This window comes from Chrysemys picta, chromosome 4 (genome assembly GCF_011386835.1).
Source record: "Chrysemys picta bellii isolate R12L10 chromosome 4, ASM1138683v2, whole genome shotgun sequence".
NCBI classification, from domain to species: domain Eukaryota; kingdom Metazoa; phylum Chordata; order Testudines; family Emydidae; genus Chrysemys; species Chrysemys picta.
The window spans coordinates 113,721,695-113,740,325 of record NC_088794.1 but is presented as its reverse complement, the minus strand read 5'-3'; the positions used below and the strand labels follow the sequence as shown (position 1 = coordinate 113,740,325).

Below are 18,631 nucleotides of genomic sequence, written 5' to 3'. Positions count from 1 at the left end.
AAGAGTCAATTGAAAAGTGTTCTCCTCTGTAGCCCCTGGCCCCCATGAAGTTGCGAGAAGTCTCTCAATATGGTCACATCATCCATAGGTTAAATAAGGAACAAAGAAAAACCAGTATAAGATTTTCCCAGAGGATCTGAGAGGCCTTGGAGAAGAAATTCCTCATCATTGGCTGTCTTCAAGAAGAATTGAATATAATCACACGGATGTAATATTGCATAATATTGTTTTTCATACCACCCCAACTAACACTGAGGATTTACCTTGTATGCAATACACATTTCCTACCAGATTCTAGGAAGTTTAAGGCAGGTCAAATCTGGGACTTACAAAACCGCAGAATGCTGGTCCTTTAACATTAATGAACCGCTCACAGTTAATTGTTTTAGCAGAAAGGGAAAGAAGCCATGGTCATGGCAAGCAGTGTGCTTCACCTCCCTCCATGCCTTAGGAGGCACAGTCCTAGAGGTACCTGGAATTCAGGGAAGATGGCAAGGGTCGGATGTGCTTGTGAAGACAGGAATATGAGAAGCAGAGCCATGACGGAAGCTTAACCACAGAAGATCAGGGCAATCTCAGCAGCAGCCCTGGCCTTGTTTTCCTTCTAAGGTGTGACTGCATTTGCTCCAATATGATAGAGAGTGAATATTACAGACTATGAGCATTTACGGGGCCTGGATGGGAACCCATATTGTCCTTTGGGCCTAATGGCAAAAACATCCATCATACACCCTATGCAGCAGATACTGACAACACTGCAGCAGTTTGGGGAGGTAGGATGGGGCAGTATAAGAGCAGAAGGGATGCAATGTGCTACTTTATTACAAGGGGTAAAAGTCCATTCCTACCTTGCCTTAGTAACAAAGTCCTGAAAACCTTCAGCATTCACACCCTCCTCTTCCTCTTCTTCCTGTTTCCTTTTTGATCTTGTCTGAACCATCTGCTCAGTTTCCTGCAAATAAGTATATTAGTTACCTATCACTCTGCCTCTCTATGCAGCTTCAAGTGCTAGGACACAGGTATTGCCCAAGGGGAAGAGATTCCAGAGCAATTTCATGGTATCTAGAACAAAGGGGATTGCCTGATTCCATAACAGCCAAATTGATAGTGCATTTCACTCTGTATATGTGCTTGCCTTCCAGCAGTACTGGTTTGGACAAGCTGCTGAACCTGTAATTGCAGAGGGCGCACAGAGACACATGTTAATCTCTTCACTCTACACACATTATTAAAAGTGATATGCTGAACAGCCCCGTCTAGCCTGATCAAGTGAGTGCTTTTCCTAAGGATGCCACCTCCTTATTAAGACATGGGGGTGGAGGGTGTCCTCCTTTGCTAACTCTGGGTCCCCTCCATTTCTGCTGCTCCTGCCCCTAGTGGAGGGTTCCTCCTAGCAGCTTTTGTTCCAACCTACTTATCCCCAACTGAAGCATGGCAGGGGGAGAGCAAGAACAAAATTATATTGGAGGGGCTTAATCAAGTAGGTCTACAGGGGACTCCCTCACTCCGAGAACTCACCTCTAGATTTGTCTCTTGGCTTGTGTCAGTGAGAAAGAGGGGTTTATATATTGGGACCAAACATGAAAAAATATGTAGCCAAAACAGACTTACAATAGGTTAAAATGAGAGGTTACTCACCTTGCTGTAGTAACTGGAGTTCTTTGAGATGCGTGTTGCTGTGGGTGCTCCACTTTAGGTGCACATGCACCCCTGTACCTTTGATCAAAGATTTTTGGTAGCAGTGCCCATTTGGGTCGCTCATGTGCCCTACACTTCCTTGTGCCATGTATCGAGGCTCATAGGGCTGCGCAGACAAACCTCCCTCCGTTCTTTCTCTACTGCAAAGCCCACAGAGGCAGCTTCAAAGCAGAGGGGAGGAGGGCAGGTAGTGGAGCACACACAGGGACACACATCTCAAAGAACTCCAGTTACTGTACAAGGTGAATAACTTCTCCTTCTTCTTCGAGTAGTGTCCCTGTGGGTGCTCCACTTTAGGTGACTCCCTTGCAGTAACCCTTTAAGGACATGGGAGTTCATCACAGAAGAAAAAACTGTGGTGCCTACTGTAGCATCTGATCTTGCAGCATGAACTAAGGCACAGTGGTTGGCAAATGGATGCACTGAGGACCATGTTGCAACCCTGCAGAATGTTTGAGTAGGGCTACAGTTGTAGACTTGTAATCTAATAGAGCGCGTGGCCACTCTTAGGGGAGGTGTAATCTCAGTGAAACCATAACAGGCAATAAAGCATCCAGAGATCTATTTAGAAAGCCTCTGACTGAAGATAGTTCTAGGGAAGCACCTAAATGCAATAGAAATGAAGTCTAGGGGTCCTCCTGAATGACCTAGTTTTGTCCAACTAAAAGACTAATGCCCTCTTAACATCTGTGTATGAAAGGAAGACTCCTGTGTAGACTGATGTGACTTTCGAAAAAAATATATGAAAGGTGAATAATTTGGTAGATGTGAAATTCAGAAGACACCTTAAGTAAAAACTTTGGGTGGGGTTGTAAAGATACATTCTCCTTGGAGAACAAAGTAAAAGGAGGGTCTGCCATTAGAGCCCCCATTTCCCCAAACATTCAAGCAGAAGTGATGGCCACCAAAAAGGCTGTCTTCATAGACAAATGCAGCAGTGAGCACATAGCCAATGGCTCAAAGGGCTTTTTCATGAGATGGTTAAGAACCAGACTGAGATCCCAGAGCAGTGTAGGTGCTCTAATCTGTGGAAAAATATTTAGGAATCTCACTGTGGTAAGCTGAATGAATACCAAGAAACCTTCTACTAGCACATGTAAAGCTGTTATTGCTGCTAAATGTATCTTGATGGAACTCCTAGAAAGGCCTGAATTTTTCAGTTCCAACAAGTAATCCAAGACTAAGGAAAGAGATGACTGGATAGGAGAAAAATCCAAAAGTTACACCAAAGATTACATAGTCTCCATTTCTAAAGGTAAGTATGTCTCGTAGATTCCGTTCTCCTATTTAAAAGTGTATTTTGTACTCCCGATGAAAAAGGCAGCCCCTAGTCCCAAGAACCATTGAGGAACTAAACTTGCAGTTGCAGAACATTCACATTGGGGTGAAGTGTCTGACCAACATCCTGAGACAACGGTTAAGGTTTGATGGGGAACCACCATAGAGGACAGGAAGTGAGTTTGATGAGGTAAGGAAACCAAACTTGTCTTGGCCAAGTTGGTGCAATCAAAATGACTTTGGCTTGGTCCTGTCTGATCTTGATACGGATCTTTAAGAGCAACGGAGTTGGAGGCTATGCATAAAAAAAGACCATTTGTCCATATAATGAGGAAAATGTCACTTAGAGATTGAGAACTGAGTGCCCCTCTGAAACAGAATTTCCTGCTCTTTGTGTTGGCTGCCATGGCAAAGGGGTTGACTTCTGAGAATCCCCAAGCTAGGAAAATTTTGTGAAGGACTCAAGATTCCAATTCCCATTAGTAATTTAGGGAGAAATATCTGCTGAGGGTGTCGATGATGGTGTTTTGTTTAACTGGGAGATAAGAAGCCGATATGACTATCTGATTGGCTATGCAGCAGTTTCAGAGCTTTATTGCTTCAGTGCAGAGTGAGTTGGGAATGTGCTCAACCCTGATGATTAATATAATACATGCACGCTATGTTGTCTGTCAAGATCTTGATGGACTTGTTTTTGAGTAGGGGGAAAAAAATGTAGGGAAGCATTTCTGAACTTTTTTAACCCCAACAGATTGACATGCAAGCACTATTCCTGTTGTGACTATTTGCCTTGGACTGCAGGAACACTGTGACTGTTGGGTAATAAATTGTCCTGAGCCACCCCTGCCGACATCAAAGATACAAGCTGGCATTTTGCGTCACAAAAACACAAGCTGCCATGTGTCCCAGCAGTTGCAGATATGTTCTTCTTGGAACTTGAGGGCTGAGCTGCACTCTTTGGATAAGGTCCTTCAGAGAAAAGGATCTGTTGAGAGGGAAATAAGCTCTACCTGTTCTCAAATCCAGAAATACTCCAATAAAGAGAATTCATTGCGGAGGGGTCAAGATTGATTTCTCAAGATTTATCTGCAGGCCTAGACTTTGGAATAGTAAAATTATTGTTTGAACTGCTGACCAAACCTCCGGATAAGACCACCCCTTGAGGAGCCAATCCTCCTAAACAATGGAAGTAGGCAGCTACCATAATTTGTGAGAACATCCTTAGGGTTGATGACAGGCCAAAGAGTAGGACCTGGTACTTGTAATGATTGTGGTTGAATGTGAAACAAAGAAATCTTTTGTGAGAGGAATAAATCGCTATGTGAAAGTAGGCATCTCTGAAATTGAGGGTCACAAACCAGTGCCCTAATTCTAGGGAGGGAATAATAGCTGCTAGGGACACAATCCTGAATTTCAGATGTCTGACATGCTTGTTCAGTTGTCTGAGATCTAGTATCTGCCTCCAACCCCTGTTTTTCGTGGGTATCAGAAAATATCTTGAATAGAACTCTTTTCCCTGTGTTGAAGTGGGGCTGGTTCTATGGTTCCTAGACTTGGGAGTCTCCTGTGCCAGCAACTGATTGCGAGAAGGTCGCTGAAGAGGGACAGAGAAGGGGGTTGGAAGGACAGGATGGCAGTAAACTGGATCTCATAACCCGAAATAATGGACTCTAATACCCATTTGTCCAATGTTATAGCCCCCCATGCTTGATGAAATAAAGAGATGGTGTCCAAATTGAGAAAGAAGGGGGTTGTCGTGTAGCTGAGAGAACCTCATCACTGGGTAGTCTGGACTCATGACCAAACCATCAAAACTGGCATTTGGATGATACAGTATTTAAGACTGGGATGAGGTAGTTGCAGGTTTTTTCTTTGAAAACCTCAACCTCTTAGCTGTTTGGTCCTGGAAAATTGAGGAGGGTTGGATCTTTGTGTCGACTGAGACCTGCTAAACTGTCTTTTATTTGCAGATGTGTATATCCTCAAAGACCTAAGTGTGGCTCTAAAGTCCTTCAGGGTATGAAGGAGTCATCTGTGGAATCTGAAAAACTTCTGGCCATCGAAAGGTTAATCTTCCATGGTCTACTGTACCTCCTACAGAAACCCAGACAAATGAAACCAGGATGCTCACCTCATTACTATTGCGGTGGAAACAGACTTACCTGCAGTGTCTGCAGCATTGAGCGAAAGCTGCAGTGAAGATATTGCTAAGAGCTGACCCTCCTTTATTATGGTATTGAAATGTTCTCAATGTTCCTATGGTAAATGATCAATAAAAGCATTACACTTCTTGTAGTCTAGGCAGTCATATTTTAATATCAGCACCTGGTGGTTAGCTATCCTGAACTGAAGTGTTGCAGACGAGTAGCTCTCATGACCAAAGAGGTCTTGATATTGCTGGTCCTTATTATAAGGGGTGCCTTGTTGGGTCTGTTGTCTGCCCCTTTCATTGACTGCATCCACAACTAAAGAATATGGTGTTCAATGAGCAAATTAAAACTCACAATTCCGGGACATAATTTTTGTTTTTTTAACCAGCCCTCTTACATTGGGGCGGGGGGAGGGGGAAGATGGAGAGGGAGGGGCATTGCTGGAGTTTGCCAGATGGACCTGGCTGGCTCAAGGAAGGTTTCGTTAATTGGCAGTGCCACCTGTGCTGAGGTAGAGGTGTGCAATATGTCCAGATGCTTGTGATGGGAATCCTGGACTTCTTCCCGGGAATTTGCAGGGTGTCAGCAGCCAGAGGTGCTGGAACAATTTTTATAGTGGGGATGCTGAGAGCCACTGAACCAAACTGTAAACCTTGTATATGATGGAAACCACTTCAAGCCAGGGGGTGCAGCAGCACCCCTAGTTCCAGCATCTATGTCAGCAACCCACTTCATCATGTCCTGGAATTGCCTAAAGTCATCAGCTAATGATGGTGGTGGTGGCCTTACTGCCTTATCAGGTGACAATGATGAGATGTTTGTAATGGGGGCAACCTCTTTGTTCACCTTTGCCTCCTGCTCCTCCAAGGTCTCCTCGGGTTCAGAATGGGGAGGAAGGATGGACAGTACCGGTGAACAAGGTCTTCTGTGTGCCCTGAGAGACTGAGCTGAGGTCCCTTGACACTGCTGGCAGTACATTGTCCATGAATCCCAGCAAGGCTAATGAGGCCAGAAGGCATGGCGGGAGGTATCCAACACTTGTCATCCCGAGCATTTGTAGGCAGGGGTCTGGTGCTCTGCCTTTGTTGCATCTGCAATGTGGAATAACATCTGGAATAAATTGGAGAGCTTTGAACAGAAAGTTCAGAGTCTGAGTCAGAATGCTCATCCACATATTGTATCAGAGGTGGCAACTCCTCCTCATGGATAGTGGAAGATGGAAAAGAGGTAGGTCTCATGGAAACATGAGCAGTTGGTGACCCAGCTGACCCCAGTACTGAAAAATGTCCAGAAGTCGCAAAGAGCAGAGACTCAGGCTCATTAGCAGGGACTCTAGTTTTCAGTGATAAAAAACCAAAATTCTCCAATAAAACAAAACATGAAAATCCATGTGTTTCCATTATTAAAATGAGATGCTGAACTTTAGTTTCCCTAACCACAATAGACAGTAGAACCCCATTTATCCAAACCTCCATTATCCAGCTCTTCATATTAACCGAACCACCAGCCGCCTGGGGCTAATCACTTGAGCCACGATCTTAAAATAAGAGATGAAAAGCTCTTTGCCAAATCTCCAGATTATCCAAATTTTTGATTATTCAATCTGGCCTCGGTCCCAATTAGATCAGATAAATGGTGCTCCGCTGTAAATGTAAAGGCATTCAAAAATCAACCACAAGAGGGGGAGGTTGCATTAATTGAATAAGTGATATAGTACTTTCAGTAAAATTTAGTTAATATGTGTTTTTATTTTTTCACAAAATGTAAAAACTAAAGATTCTCTGTAAAAAGGCAAATTCTGCATTTTTCCGTGGCAAACGGATTTCTAGGATCCCTGCTCCTTAGGTACCAAAAGGTTTTGTGGGTACTGGAATTCCTGCAGTTCCAAGAGCACAACAGAACTCGGTACTGGCACTAATGATGTTGTTGGTATCAAGGGGGTCTAGGATTCCATTGAAGCCAGTCTCTTGGTAGTAACAGCATTCGGTACTGACCCCTTTACCACTGTGGTATGGGACTTAGTTGAAGTGTTAGCATGCTTCATGGTACCTGAAGTACTTGGAGTATCACTAGCACTCCCTCTTGGGATCTGAAGTCTCCAGTGACCAGATCTTCTTTGATGAAGAACTCTCTAGTCTGCTCCTCTTATCCTTTTCCTTATACTTTGAGTGAGAAGCTCTCGGTACTGGCAGTGCAGTTATTGGTACCTCACTCATGGATATTGATGGAGACTGTGTTTTCTATGCTGTCTTCCTTTTGGTGACCGTGATCTTGACAATGAGGCACTGACAGAAGTGGAGAGTCCCTATATGCGGCTTCCACCAGGTCAGCATCTGGTCTCAAGGCTTGCTTCACCATTAAAAGCCTATACTTTATTTCCCTGTTACTCTGGAATCTTCCTTTGAAAGAAGACCAGATCTTACACTTGCTGGGAATATGAGAATCTCCCAACCAACAAATGCATTGGGAATGTCCACCACTAACACGGATTGCTTCTCAACAAGACAGGCACCTTTTAGAGCCCAGCATCCCTGTACAAGAAAATTTGTTCAAGCCCCTCAATGCGGGGGAGGAGGGAGGGAATGTGTTGGGGTTTTTTTAAGAAAGGGGAAAAAGGGGGGAAATGTTCCAACAACTATAAGGTTACTAAATCTACTACTACTGAGACCTAACTATAAAAGTTGGAACACAAATACAAGAGGAAACAGGCACACAGCAATGAGGCACACTGCTAGACTCCGTCTCTGGCCAAAGGCAGTTCAAAAGGAACTGATATCAGTTTGCTCATGCAGCCCTATATAGCCTTTGTACAGGGCATGAGGATGTGTAGGGCACAAGCATAGGCTGAACGGACACTGCTACCAGAAATCTCTGATCAAAGGCGCAGGGCACATGTGCAACTAAAGTGGAGCACGCACAGGACACTACTTGAAGAAATTGTTTATGTTCTAAAACCCCAAGTGAGTGTTCTCACTTGTTCTAAAATAAGAAAATGTAATTCTAAACTGATTTATTACCAGTTTTACAGTTTTATTTTGTAAATTTATTGAGAGTTAGCAGAAAATCCTGGTGTTTGAACAGAATCATTGAGTGGAAATTATATCCAAAGTAGCCATGTTCTTGGACCACCAACAAAGCTGCTTGGGTGTTTTGTGTTTACTCCTCACACAGTAAGTCACGTAGCACTAGGCACACAGGGCACACCCAGGAACTGATTTGGTTCACTCCCTACTTTGCTCTGACAGGTCAGGCTGCCAGATGTCAGTCCAGACACAAACTACTGTGAGTGGATGTCCTCCCCTAACCAGTGGGAGCTGGGTGTGCTGCAGAGGCACCATGCACAGCAGCCCCTCAGACAGGGTTACTATTTTAATTTCTCTCAGTTAAGTGGGTGGAGATCATGCAGACTATTACACAATTTTTCTCTTTTCAGTATATTAAGCTGATGGTAAAATATTGCATATATTTGTATCTCAAAGCTGTTCTCTGCAGGTGCACCACAATAATGCACTAGAGACTGAGGTACCCTACAGAAAAAGCTGAGTCAGTTACAGCTGAGTCAGTTACATGTTTCTTTACTGGGTATCTCTCTTTCCTGATGTCTACAGACAGGAGTTTATTTTATTTGAAAAGTAAACAGTTTTGTCATCTTGAGTTTGTCACAGATCAATACAGTATGTCTGTAGCCTAGATTTATATGGAGTAATTCCAGAAACTTCCATGTGCAGTTGAGCGCCTAGTTACTGTGCTACATATACAATTGCAGTCACAGTGTCATCTGATAATTTCCATAGACAATTACTATGATTGAACATGCAACCACAATGAGGTATAGGAACTTGAATATTGGAGCAGACCAATAATCTGCCTAGACTGGTGTCTCTTCTTTGATAGTGGCCAATGACAGATACTTCAGAGGAAAATGTCAGAAACACAGTCATGAACAGCTCTGCCTCATGATAAATGTATGCAGAGTTTACATACAAAAATCTTCATTTAAGCCATAAACATTTCCAAGGGTTCATGAGTCTTAGAAGTCCTAAATAATCTGGTAGACATCTGTCTTATCTGTGTCTGGGTGACCTCTATGGAACTGGTTGTCCTTAAATGTTCAATGGATTAGAAAATCAAGGAGCTGCTGCTGTAGAGGATGGAGGGGAGGTGGGATTTGGCACTGGGTTGTTGTGTTACTCTGGAAGTAACAGAAACAAGGAAACTCTGGCACTGATCTGGATCATGCACTCATCTGGATCCAAGTGGTCTGAGCTGCCATAGGAAGAGGATTTGAGATGAAGCCACTCACCTTGTTATAACAGACTATGAATTCACCAAGCTGGTGAGCCAGGATGCGCCTACGATCATTCAGGGCCAGACGTCGACTGGGGAGTAGCATCCTCAAAGACTGCTGAAGATTGCTGGCTGCTCGTTTCAGAAAGCGTACCACCAGCTCCTGCCGCCAAGGGAGACAGCATTAACAAGAGAGTTTAGATGGGCAGGTGCAAGGTGTGGAGTGGAGGGCACAGGGGTTGCTAGATCAGCCCATGATGGATAGAGAAGAAATGCTGTTCCGTGGATGTGGTATGACATGTAGCAGGTAAGAGTACATCCCAGAATGGACATGGTGGTGGATGCTTTTTAACCTACGCTCACAAATTCCCAACATAAGGGGAAGAAGAACTGTGCATCACTTCCTAGACTGGGACAGTGATGGGAGTACTTCGGGAATATCTGTCTGAGGAAAGTGTAGCTGAGGAGATGTGGAAAATCAAGCAACATCGATAATGGAGTGTCTCTATCCAGAGAAACATTTTATAGAGAGCATTGTCAAAAGTATCATGTAGAAGGAGCCCAGGGATAATATGACAAAACCCCTCCAAGACACACTCCTCTCCTCCCCACCATAATGGGGGAGGATCTTGGGGTTCTTTTGGCCCACCACATGATCAGATACAACCTCTGGTCAGAAATGAATTCCTGCTCCCTGCATCATCATGTCCCCTGTATGACCTCTGGCCACATACCCACTCCAACCTCCCGCCATGTCAGCCCCCTCATGCCACCTCCAATGGGCAGGGAATACAGCAAGTCAGGCCCCAAGGCAAGGCGCCTGCTCTGGATGTTCAGTTCTGAACCCTTTTTGTCTCCCCTCTGGATTTGTTTTTGGTTAGATGCCCTGCTAGTGCATAAATGAGCTGCCTCACAGCCAGGGCATTGGATTTCACAGCTCGCCTCTCACTGCCATTACACTAGGCTGGTTTGATCTGTTATTTTAAACATTTTTCGCAGCACAGCAGACAAAGTGAATCTAAAAAAGCCAGTTTCAATTTTCCACTTGGAAAGCAGGGGTAACATTTTCCACTGAGCCGACTGATTATTTCTGACACTTGGTTTTATCTTCAAGCTAAACTGGCTGTTTCCCCACAGCCTGCTTTTAGCAAGAGCCCATTTGGGTTTGCAAAAAGCCCAGCATATCATCTGATGCTGTCTTTCACAAGTGTTAGAGAGAGGATACTGGGCTTGCTGAACTCTTTAAAGTGGCTGATTCAGATAGGGAGACTTCATTGTATTGTCTGAGGAAATCCAGGGACATTCAACAACAGCATAAGAGAGAAACCTTTTTTTTCCTCCTCTGTCTCTGCAGAGAAAAAAGGGAAGATCCTATAAGGTTCAGCTACCTGCAAAAAGTAAGAGTGTGGATGGGGAAGAAGGCTAAGCCAGGCACCCACTCAACTTGAGCAGATTCAAGCATTCTGTTTCTATAAGAAGCTTCAGGTCCCTTTATGATTCGACTGGAAAATCCATCTGGCAAGACATCTCAGAGAAAATCCTGCCAGGAAACAGGAATTCAACAGCAGGTACGTTCAGAGGTAGGAATGCAGGAAGAGGAGGCTGAGCTGGATGGAGTGTCAACCATCCCCAGTTCACTAAGAGCTGTCTGTGCTGATCTTACTCGGAAGTCAGTCAGTATCTCTACCTGGCCTGCATGCTATGAACCTGGCACCAGTTCCTCGACAGAGGAGGAGATGTGTGCACAATTTCAGGAACCGGGAGTTTTCTAATCTCGTTCTTTCTGAGGGTGGGAACTGGCCTCCACTCTCTCAGGACAGTTCCCCAATAGGTTCCTCTTGCCCAACACAGCTTCTTACCATTTGCTCATCCTCCTTAGCAGCCCAGGCAGCATTGTGGATCTGGTCACCGGCCTCCTTCATCAGACGCAGCTGAACACGATGCAGGTAGGCAGAGAAAGCTCTGCGAGCCTGCACTTTGCTGTGGAAGCCAAGACAGTGGTCAGATATACAGCACCACAGAGCGAACAGCCCCTATCTGGACTACTTATGAACCTAATTACAGTCACCCAAATCCTCCAATATGTAAAAGCATCTAGGGATAAGGAGAAAGAGGGCTGCTTTGTCCCTAATTTATTCTTAATGTACCTTCATTCCACCAGGTTGGGGCAGGGGCTCCAGAGGATACTACAGGGAACAGGCAAGTGTTCTCTGAGCAAAGACAACCTCTGGGGGTGGGGTGCCCTCCTTCCCTTCCCACATCCTTAGCAGCCCAGTCAGGAGGTCAACCACGTGCGCACCAGCCAAGCAGAATATTCCTAGCCCACTCTGAAGCTCTGTGGTGCTGTCTCTTTATGACAATTTTGAACACAGCACTAGCAATCACAAATTAAACTAAAAGGCTCTGTCCCAATGACAGAGCTTCTAAAGGAGGCCCTGCAGTTCTTATTGGGTGAGTGAGGGGACCTCTCCCCATCTAGATGAAACCTCTGTAAAACAAAGGAATAACATTTGTGAAGATGAGCTCTTCCCCAGACACCCCAGAGTTACAGGCCAGGTTTCAATGAGCAAAGTAAGCAAAGTACACCATGCAGCTAGCCGAACACATAAGGGAGCTGTGGAAGTGAATCAAGGTCACCAGATGGTACAGGAGTTGGGTGGGATATACAGTTTCATTCTCACTCCTCTACAATTATAGTCATTTTAATGAACAAACATGTTAAGACAGACAACTACACAAGACTGCTCAGCTCCACCCATCTGCAGCCCAGCCTTCAAACCCTCCTCCAGCTCTGAGTGGGCCCAGCTTCCTGCCTCCAGTTACTCCCAAGGACTCTCGGCTCCTCTTTCACCCACTTCACACTTTGTGGCTTTTTTTATTTTATTTTTATTTTTTACACTTCCTTGTACTCAGGACAAGGTATGTCCCCACTATGCCAGACATGGTCTTCTACCTCCTGCTCTCTATTTCTGTCTAAGTACTCATATGGCCCTCACCCCTGTAGTAGGTCAGCACCTGGTCCCATTGGGGTCTCTGATCCTTTATCAGGCTCCTCAGCTCAGGAGCCTGGCCTCCCTACCACACATATCTACAAAGTGCAGTGATACATACTTATAGAACTATGGAAATCATACAAAATAGCAACGGCACCACTATGGACCACTGCATCAGCCTAAGGCTGATATGGGGAGATGACCATGGAAGTTTAAATGCCATGTACTGTCTGGAGTTATGCCTCTGCTTACTCATTAGTTCTTCAAATTTCTGAACCCCTGTCACAGAGCTAGGGAGGATCTGAGAAAATGAGTTCATAGGAGGCTCAGGCTGACATCTCTACTGGGTTATCTCAAGGGTTTGTTTTAACTAAAACTCAATCTTGGTCTCTGCCCTGCAATGAACTCCACAACACAGAACAACCCCTATGGCTCCTCAGAGCTCCCTGTCCTAGCTTCTAGACAACAAATCCTTTTCCCCCCACATGGGACAAACCCAGCCATGAGCAGACTCTGAACTCTGACTAGGAATTAACTCCCGGAATACCAGGCCACTGTAACTCCATGGCAACTCTCTCCTAGGGGCTCCCTCCCTCCCTAGGGTTGCAGATCCCTTCCAGGAGCATCAAAATATCTTGTGATAAAGTCTCTAAGATTCCTTGCTGCTAGGATGAGAGAACAACTCATTGACAGCTCCTTGCCTGTATCTCGGTTTCAAAACACAGAACTTGGACCTGCTCTTAATCCCAACATGGAATCAGAGGAGGCCCTTCATAATGGGCCCTGGAGATAGAATGTTACCTTGGCTCCCGCAATCTTTGTCTTGCACTTGAGACCCAGAAGAAGAAAAAAGCATTCAACAGAGGCCTCAAAAGTAGGGGCAGACACAGATTCCTCTATTGGTGATTCCCCTGGGGATCGCATAGTGGGGAATATAACTCATCCCCAATAATTGTCACCACCCATCAATACTGCTAGAAGGATGAGAGGCAGAGAAGCTGGCTGGCCAGGCCCAGCTGGAGGACTGAGGAACATCCTGCCTCTCAGAAGGGCTGCATGGGACAGGCCTGGTTTCTTTCAGATGAGATTTTCATAAATTCAGCTCCTCAGCCCGCTGACCCTGCAGCCAAGCTTTCCATCAGTGACAAATCAGACGGGGCCAAGTCCAGCACAATCCTTGCATATGAAGTCACTGCACGCCTTACGCTGTGTGGAGCTCCTTAGCTGCTCCAGGGGAATCCCAATGGGGCTGGGTGCTGAGTAGGAATCTGCCAGCAACTTTTGACAGAAGCCTGCATTCTTAGCAGGACTTGGCTGCCCTGTGTGTGAGTGGGTGAGGTCAGTACTGCTGTGTCTGCTTTGAAAACCTGTTTCCAAATTTTCCCCTCTACAGACACCACAGCAGCACATGTCTCAGCCATAACAAGATAATAGCGCAACCCAAATTCCTCCTGATGTTTCCTGAGGCCTCCCAGCCTCACGGAAACTAATTTGGGAAAGAAGAGGCAGGTCACATAGGGGTCAATGAAATCTTGTTTTCTATAAGCTTGGACAATTTTGTATAAGATATGACAAACAATGAAAACACCTTTTATTCAGAAGAGGGATCGTCATCCCTATCCCCATAATGCTCCCATCCCCCTCCCCTATTCAGCAAGGGGATACTCTCCCCCCCCATCCCTTATATAATGTGCCCCCCCAGCAGATAGCTACTCTGTCTCCCCAACTTATCAAGAAGAGTAATTACCTTCCTATCTAGCAGGCCACAAGCTGGAGAGTTCCCAAACTTTTCTTCCACCCCACCCTTTTTGCAAACAGTCCAGGCAAGCACCGGAGCACACTCCACCCACCCTTCCCAACACTGGACAATCAGATCTCTCAATGCCTCATCACCCTCAAAACACTTCTGTCTTGCTTTCAGGACACTGCAATCTGGCATTTCAGTGGCTATTGCCAGAGTTAGGGCTTGTTTGCACAGCAAGCTACAGAGTGAACCTATAGCACACCAGCTTGCCGCACAGTTACATCACATGTGGACACTGTTAAAGTGCACTGAAAGTCCCGGAGTGCAGCTCACTAGTATGTCACTGTGCTATAACAGTGTCCAATGGGATGTTACTGCACAGCAAGTTGGTGTGCTGTACATTCACACACTGGCTTGCTGTGCAGTAGCTCACCATGTGGACAAGCCCTTAGAAAAATTCACTTCAAGAACAAAAGCACAAGAATGGGAAGTTTGCTTTTATGGGAGGTGGGAAAGACAGGGGAATTCCATTCTCAGCCTTCATTTGTTGGCTTAATGTACAATAAAAATACAGTACAATGAAAAACAGAAGAGATAATGAACACAAAGGTTTACAGTTCAACAGGAGACCCCCTTGCATCAAATCAGAGGAATATTGAAGGCTGGGGTAGCCAAAGTGCAGCTCACTTAAGAAAAGCATAGCAACTAGTATCAATGAATATATGGAGCCTGGGGACATTCAATAAGTTGTGAACCTCCCCGCCCCCCAGGGACAGGAAGGTGGGAGAGCCTATAACAAACATGCCTAGATTTTGCTCAGCTGCAGGCTGCATTGGCATCTAATTTACACAAAATGGAGACAAATGCAGGAGCCTTCACCTTATCAGTCCTAGAATGTGAGACCCCCAGCATTGCACACTGGGACCTAAAGTCTTCATGCTTACCAAAATAATCTGCCTAATGACCCTTACCTTAGATTCCCGTTCTCCTGCAGAATCTGCAGCAAGTTAAATCGAGGCTCTGGATCCACTTCCTGGAGAAGCAGCTCTGCCCCTCCACCTCCAGCTTTCTGTTCAGGCTCCTTCAGCACGTTCTCTCGGCAAACAGCTTCCATCATCTCCGCCAGGTCTGGCTTGCATTTCACCTGCATGTCCGTAAGAGAGGCAGCAGTTTCATCCTGAGTTACCTCTATTTCTTCGTCCTCATGTGCCTCCTCTTCTTCCTCACTCTCTGCGTCTGACTTGAGAGGCATTTCCTTTAGCTTGGAAGTCCCTAAAATGAGAAGGAAACCAACAATGGTGATGAACAACAAAAACATCTTTCCTGTTACCCATCACCCTTTTGTTTATGCCCACACTCTTTGCTGCTGGAAGTCCAAGAACCCGCTCTAACAGCCAAGTCTTCACCACTGTACTTTATTCTTCACTAGAGCTGTCCACCTAGGATCTCAAAGCAGCTTATAAATCCCTCCTCCCAACACCAGGAGATAACTGAAGGCTACTATCCTCCATTTCCTCCTCTGTAAAGTAAGAACAGATAAAATGACTTGTCCAGGATCATATCCTGACTCCATGGCAAAGTCAGGGTTAATACATTACCTGATCTCTGGTTCTTATGTTAGTCTGGATTTCCTTGCCTTTGTTTACTCTCATGTACACCAATATACTGTTGATAGAGTGTCTCCCACTGACATAGAGGTGTGCACAAGCGCTTATGCCAGAAAAACTTATGTCACTTGGGGACGGGGGGTGATTCACACCCCTAAGCGACAAAAGTTTTGCTGATATAAGTGCTAGTGTAGACATGCCCTCAGTCTTTCCAACGTAAGCTCCAATGAGCAAGTTTGCCCCTTGCTCCCTGGGCTTAGCTGGTGCCACGTTGGAGATCCAGCCTGGAACACCTCTGACTTTCAGCCTCTTGTGGAGGGTGACAGGAAAGCATAAGCACACACCTGCTTTCACGGACATTTCTTGTCCCCAGAAAAAGGCTGTGACTACACCTTCAGAGGAGGGAATGGCATATCAGAAGAAGGCCATTCAGAACTAGAATGGAGTGAAAAATCAATGCTGACCACTGAATCTCTACCTTCTGAGCATGATCCCCAGGGCCAAAAGAGCCCACTAAGACCTGCATTAGATCTCTTGCAGCCCTGTCCCCTGGGGACTCAATCACATGCACCCCTCATTAGCCTGGCTTTACCCTCTTGCCATCTAGAATCCTAGCCATAAATACCTGGTGGTCTTGCCCGTGCTGCTCTCATCTTGCTATGACATTGTCTGCGCTTCCGTACCTCCAGCGACAGGAGCTTCCTCTCATACAGCGCAGCACGAAGTTTAGCATTAGAATCCATGGCTTCCAGCCCCAGATCCACTCCCCCATTAAGAGCAGCTCTGGGAAGCACAATACAGACAGCAGCCTCAATCACCTTGTCTCCCCCATTATGGCCTACATCTTAGTGTCTTCCTGTTACATTAGAAAGATAATGAAGCCCAACCTAATCTTGCTCTCGGTTAAGCCCACATCATGTTAGAGGGAAGGGCTCTTTCAGAGACTTGCACAGACTGTGGGATAGCATCTCCCCAAACCACCATGGTGGGGATGTAGACTCAAGGCATGACCCAACAAAGCTCATGTCTCCATCACCATGCCCCTATTGACTCTGCAGCCCATGTGAGCTAGTCACACTTTAGGAAACTCCTTCTCAGATGGCAGCAGCTCCAAGCAGAACGGTAGGGAGCCTTGAGAGGGGCACTAGGAATATAAAGTCATGCAAGAGACTGAGGTGGAGGATCCTTAACCCAAATTCAACCTGACACAATCTCTTATTCAGATAGCTTGTTCATAAGTGTGGTTAAGTCAGAACCCAGAATTTTAACATGATTCAGGTGGACAAAGTGCCAGCTCTTGTGCAATCCTGTCCCAATCTAAGCAAAAACTCTGAGGCATTGCACTGCTCTGTGGGGAGACAGGAACATGACAACTGAGCCAGAGCAAAGAGCTCCAGCAGAAAGCACCTCTGAGTGTAACTAGAGCATCCACAGAGCTTCCTACTGCCTTCTCCTCTGCTTCCCCCGCCCTTGGGATCTACCAAAAAAGAGAGATGGACACCTGAGGTCTGTGAATCTCATCCCTTATAGACGAAACAGTCTGTACCATTCTGTATCACCTGGGAGGGTCCGATCATGAACAATAGAGACCCTCCAACGTTCTATGAGTATCACACCAGCAAGCATGAGATGAAAAGCCTCAGTAACCTGTCCCCTAAAAACTTACCTCTCTAAGAGCAGGACAATGGGTTGTTCACAGGGCTAACTTTACAGAGCTGGTTATGAGAAGGGGGGCAACTTCAGTCTGTCAGGTCTTCCCACAGAAATCCACCTACTGATGGCAGGATGAGTGCTGGGGCTCCTCGCTACTGACCTGGGTTCTGTGAGCTGATGCCAGAGCAGTATGAACTAATAGTAAAGCCCTACAAATGCAGACATTCTTTTTTTAAATAGCGACTTACCGGGCTCTTCCAGAAACTGGGCCTCTTCTCATCCTGGCCCTATAGAGGAAGATAGGGCAGCAGGTTACAGGGTAGCACCACAAACTCATTCTATATCACTGGAAGATTTGCCAAGCTCTCCAAGTCCTTGGCATACAAAGGGAGGCCACCCAAGTTTGCAGAGTTCCTTGAAAACCCCACCCCAAAGAAGGATAAAAAGGCCCTGACACAGGAAGTCCAAGCAGCTGTCTTTCAATAGGAATTTGTTTTCCTTTAGCTCATATTGAAGGATCTGCCAGCTGGAGCCAAAGGGCCAACAAACATCCCCCAAAGCACGAATGCAAGTGAGACTTGGATGTATGACTAAAATTATATTCCTGTTGCCAGGATGCCAGCTATAAGGGCCTCCAATTATGATGCCCCATCTTCATCAGCAACATTACTTCTCACTCCCAAATGGGCTTCCTGTGGAGCCCAGACCAGGGAGAGAAAACTATGGCAGGCCCAGACACAGGACCACTGATGTTGGGTGCAGCTTTTAGTGGAGGTCCACACAGCAGCATGCATTGCTGTGTCTTTCAGAGTGCTGAGTGGAGAGGCAGGGCTTCCAACAGTGCTTGCACAGCTGGTGGTACAGGTGGCAGCACTGGAGCTTTGGAAAAGGCTTCAGTGCCTACCCTACAAGAGGGACTATTCTGTGGTGTGAGGCTGAATTCAAAGCAAGGGGGATAAGGAACTGCTGCAACCTCTGCACAACCCTCAGTGGCTTCTAAGCCTGTTATTCCTCGTTATACAATGCCACTGAGCATTACTCATTCAGTGCACCCTCCTCCTCTTTCCTCCCCTGCCCCGTGGTTGCTTTCCCATGCCCTTTGCACACTATACTGTGCATCTCCTTCTCCTCCTGAAAGTGTCCAAAGATGGGCCTCTCCAAGCTTTAGGGACCCTCTGAAGACTTTGTCTGGAGGGACAGGTAGCTTTGTATTCACTGGTG

At 45.9% G+C, this 18,631-nt stretch overlaps 1 protein-coding gene across 24 annotated transcripts in view; it reads right to left on the bottom strand.

Annotated features, from left to right (window-relative positions):
- Positions 1-18,631, bottom strand: part of TTLL5 (tubulin tyrosine ligase like 5) — a 222,163-nt gene that overhangs the window by 127,457 nt on the left and 76,075 nt on the right. For 22 of the 24 annotated variants that reach the window (XR_010601104.1, XR_010601105.1, XR_010601106.1 and 19 more), the window contains 6 exons: positions 17,659-17,697; positions 16,383-16,540; positions 15,122-15,422; positions 11,273-11,393; positions 9,430-9,576; positions 849-952 (listed from right to left, as the gene is read on the bottom strand). Coding sequence is in view for 15 of the 24 variants with exons in the window: in XM_065595548.1 (XP_065451620.1) it covers positions 849-952; positions 9,430-9,576; positions 11,273-11,393; positions 15,122-15,422; positions 16,383-16,540; positions 17,659-17,697 (870 nt within the window). In the remaining 9 variants the exon portion in view is untranslated. The remainder of the gene's footprint in view (positions 1-848; positions 953-9,429; positions 9,577-11,272; positions 11,394-15,121; positions 15,423-16,382; positions 16,541-17,658; positions 17,698-18,631) is intronic. The other 2 variants (XM_065595549.1, XM_065595546.1) reach the window with 1 other exon arrangement.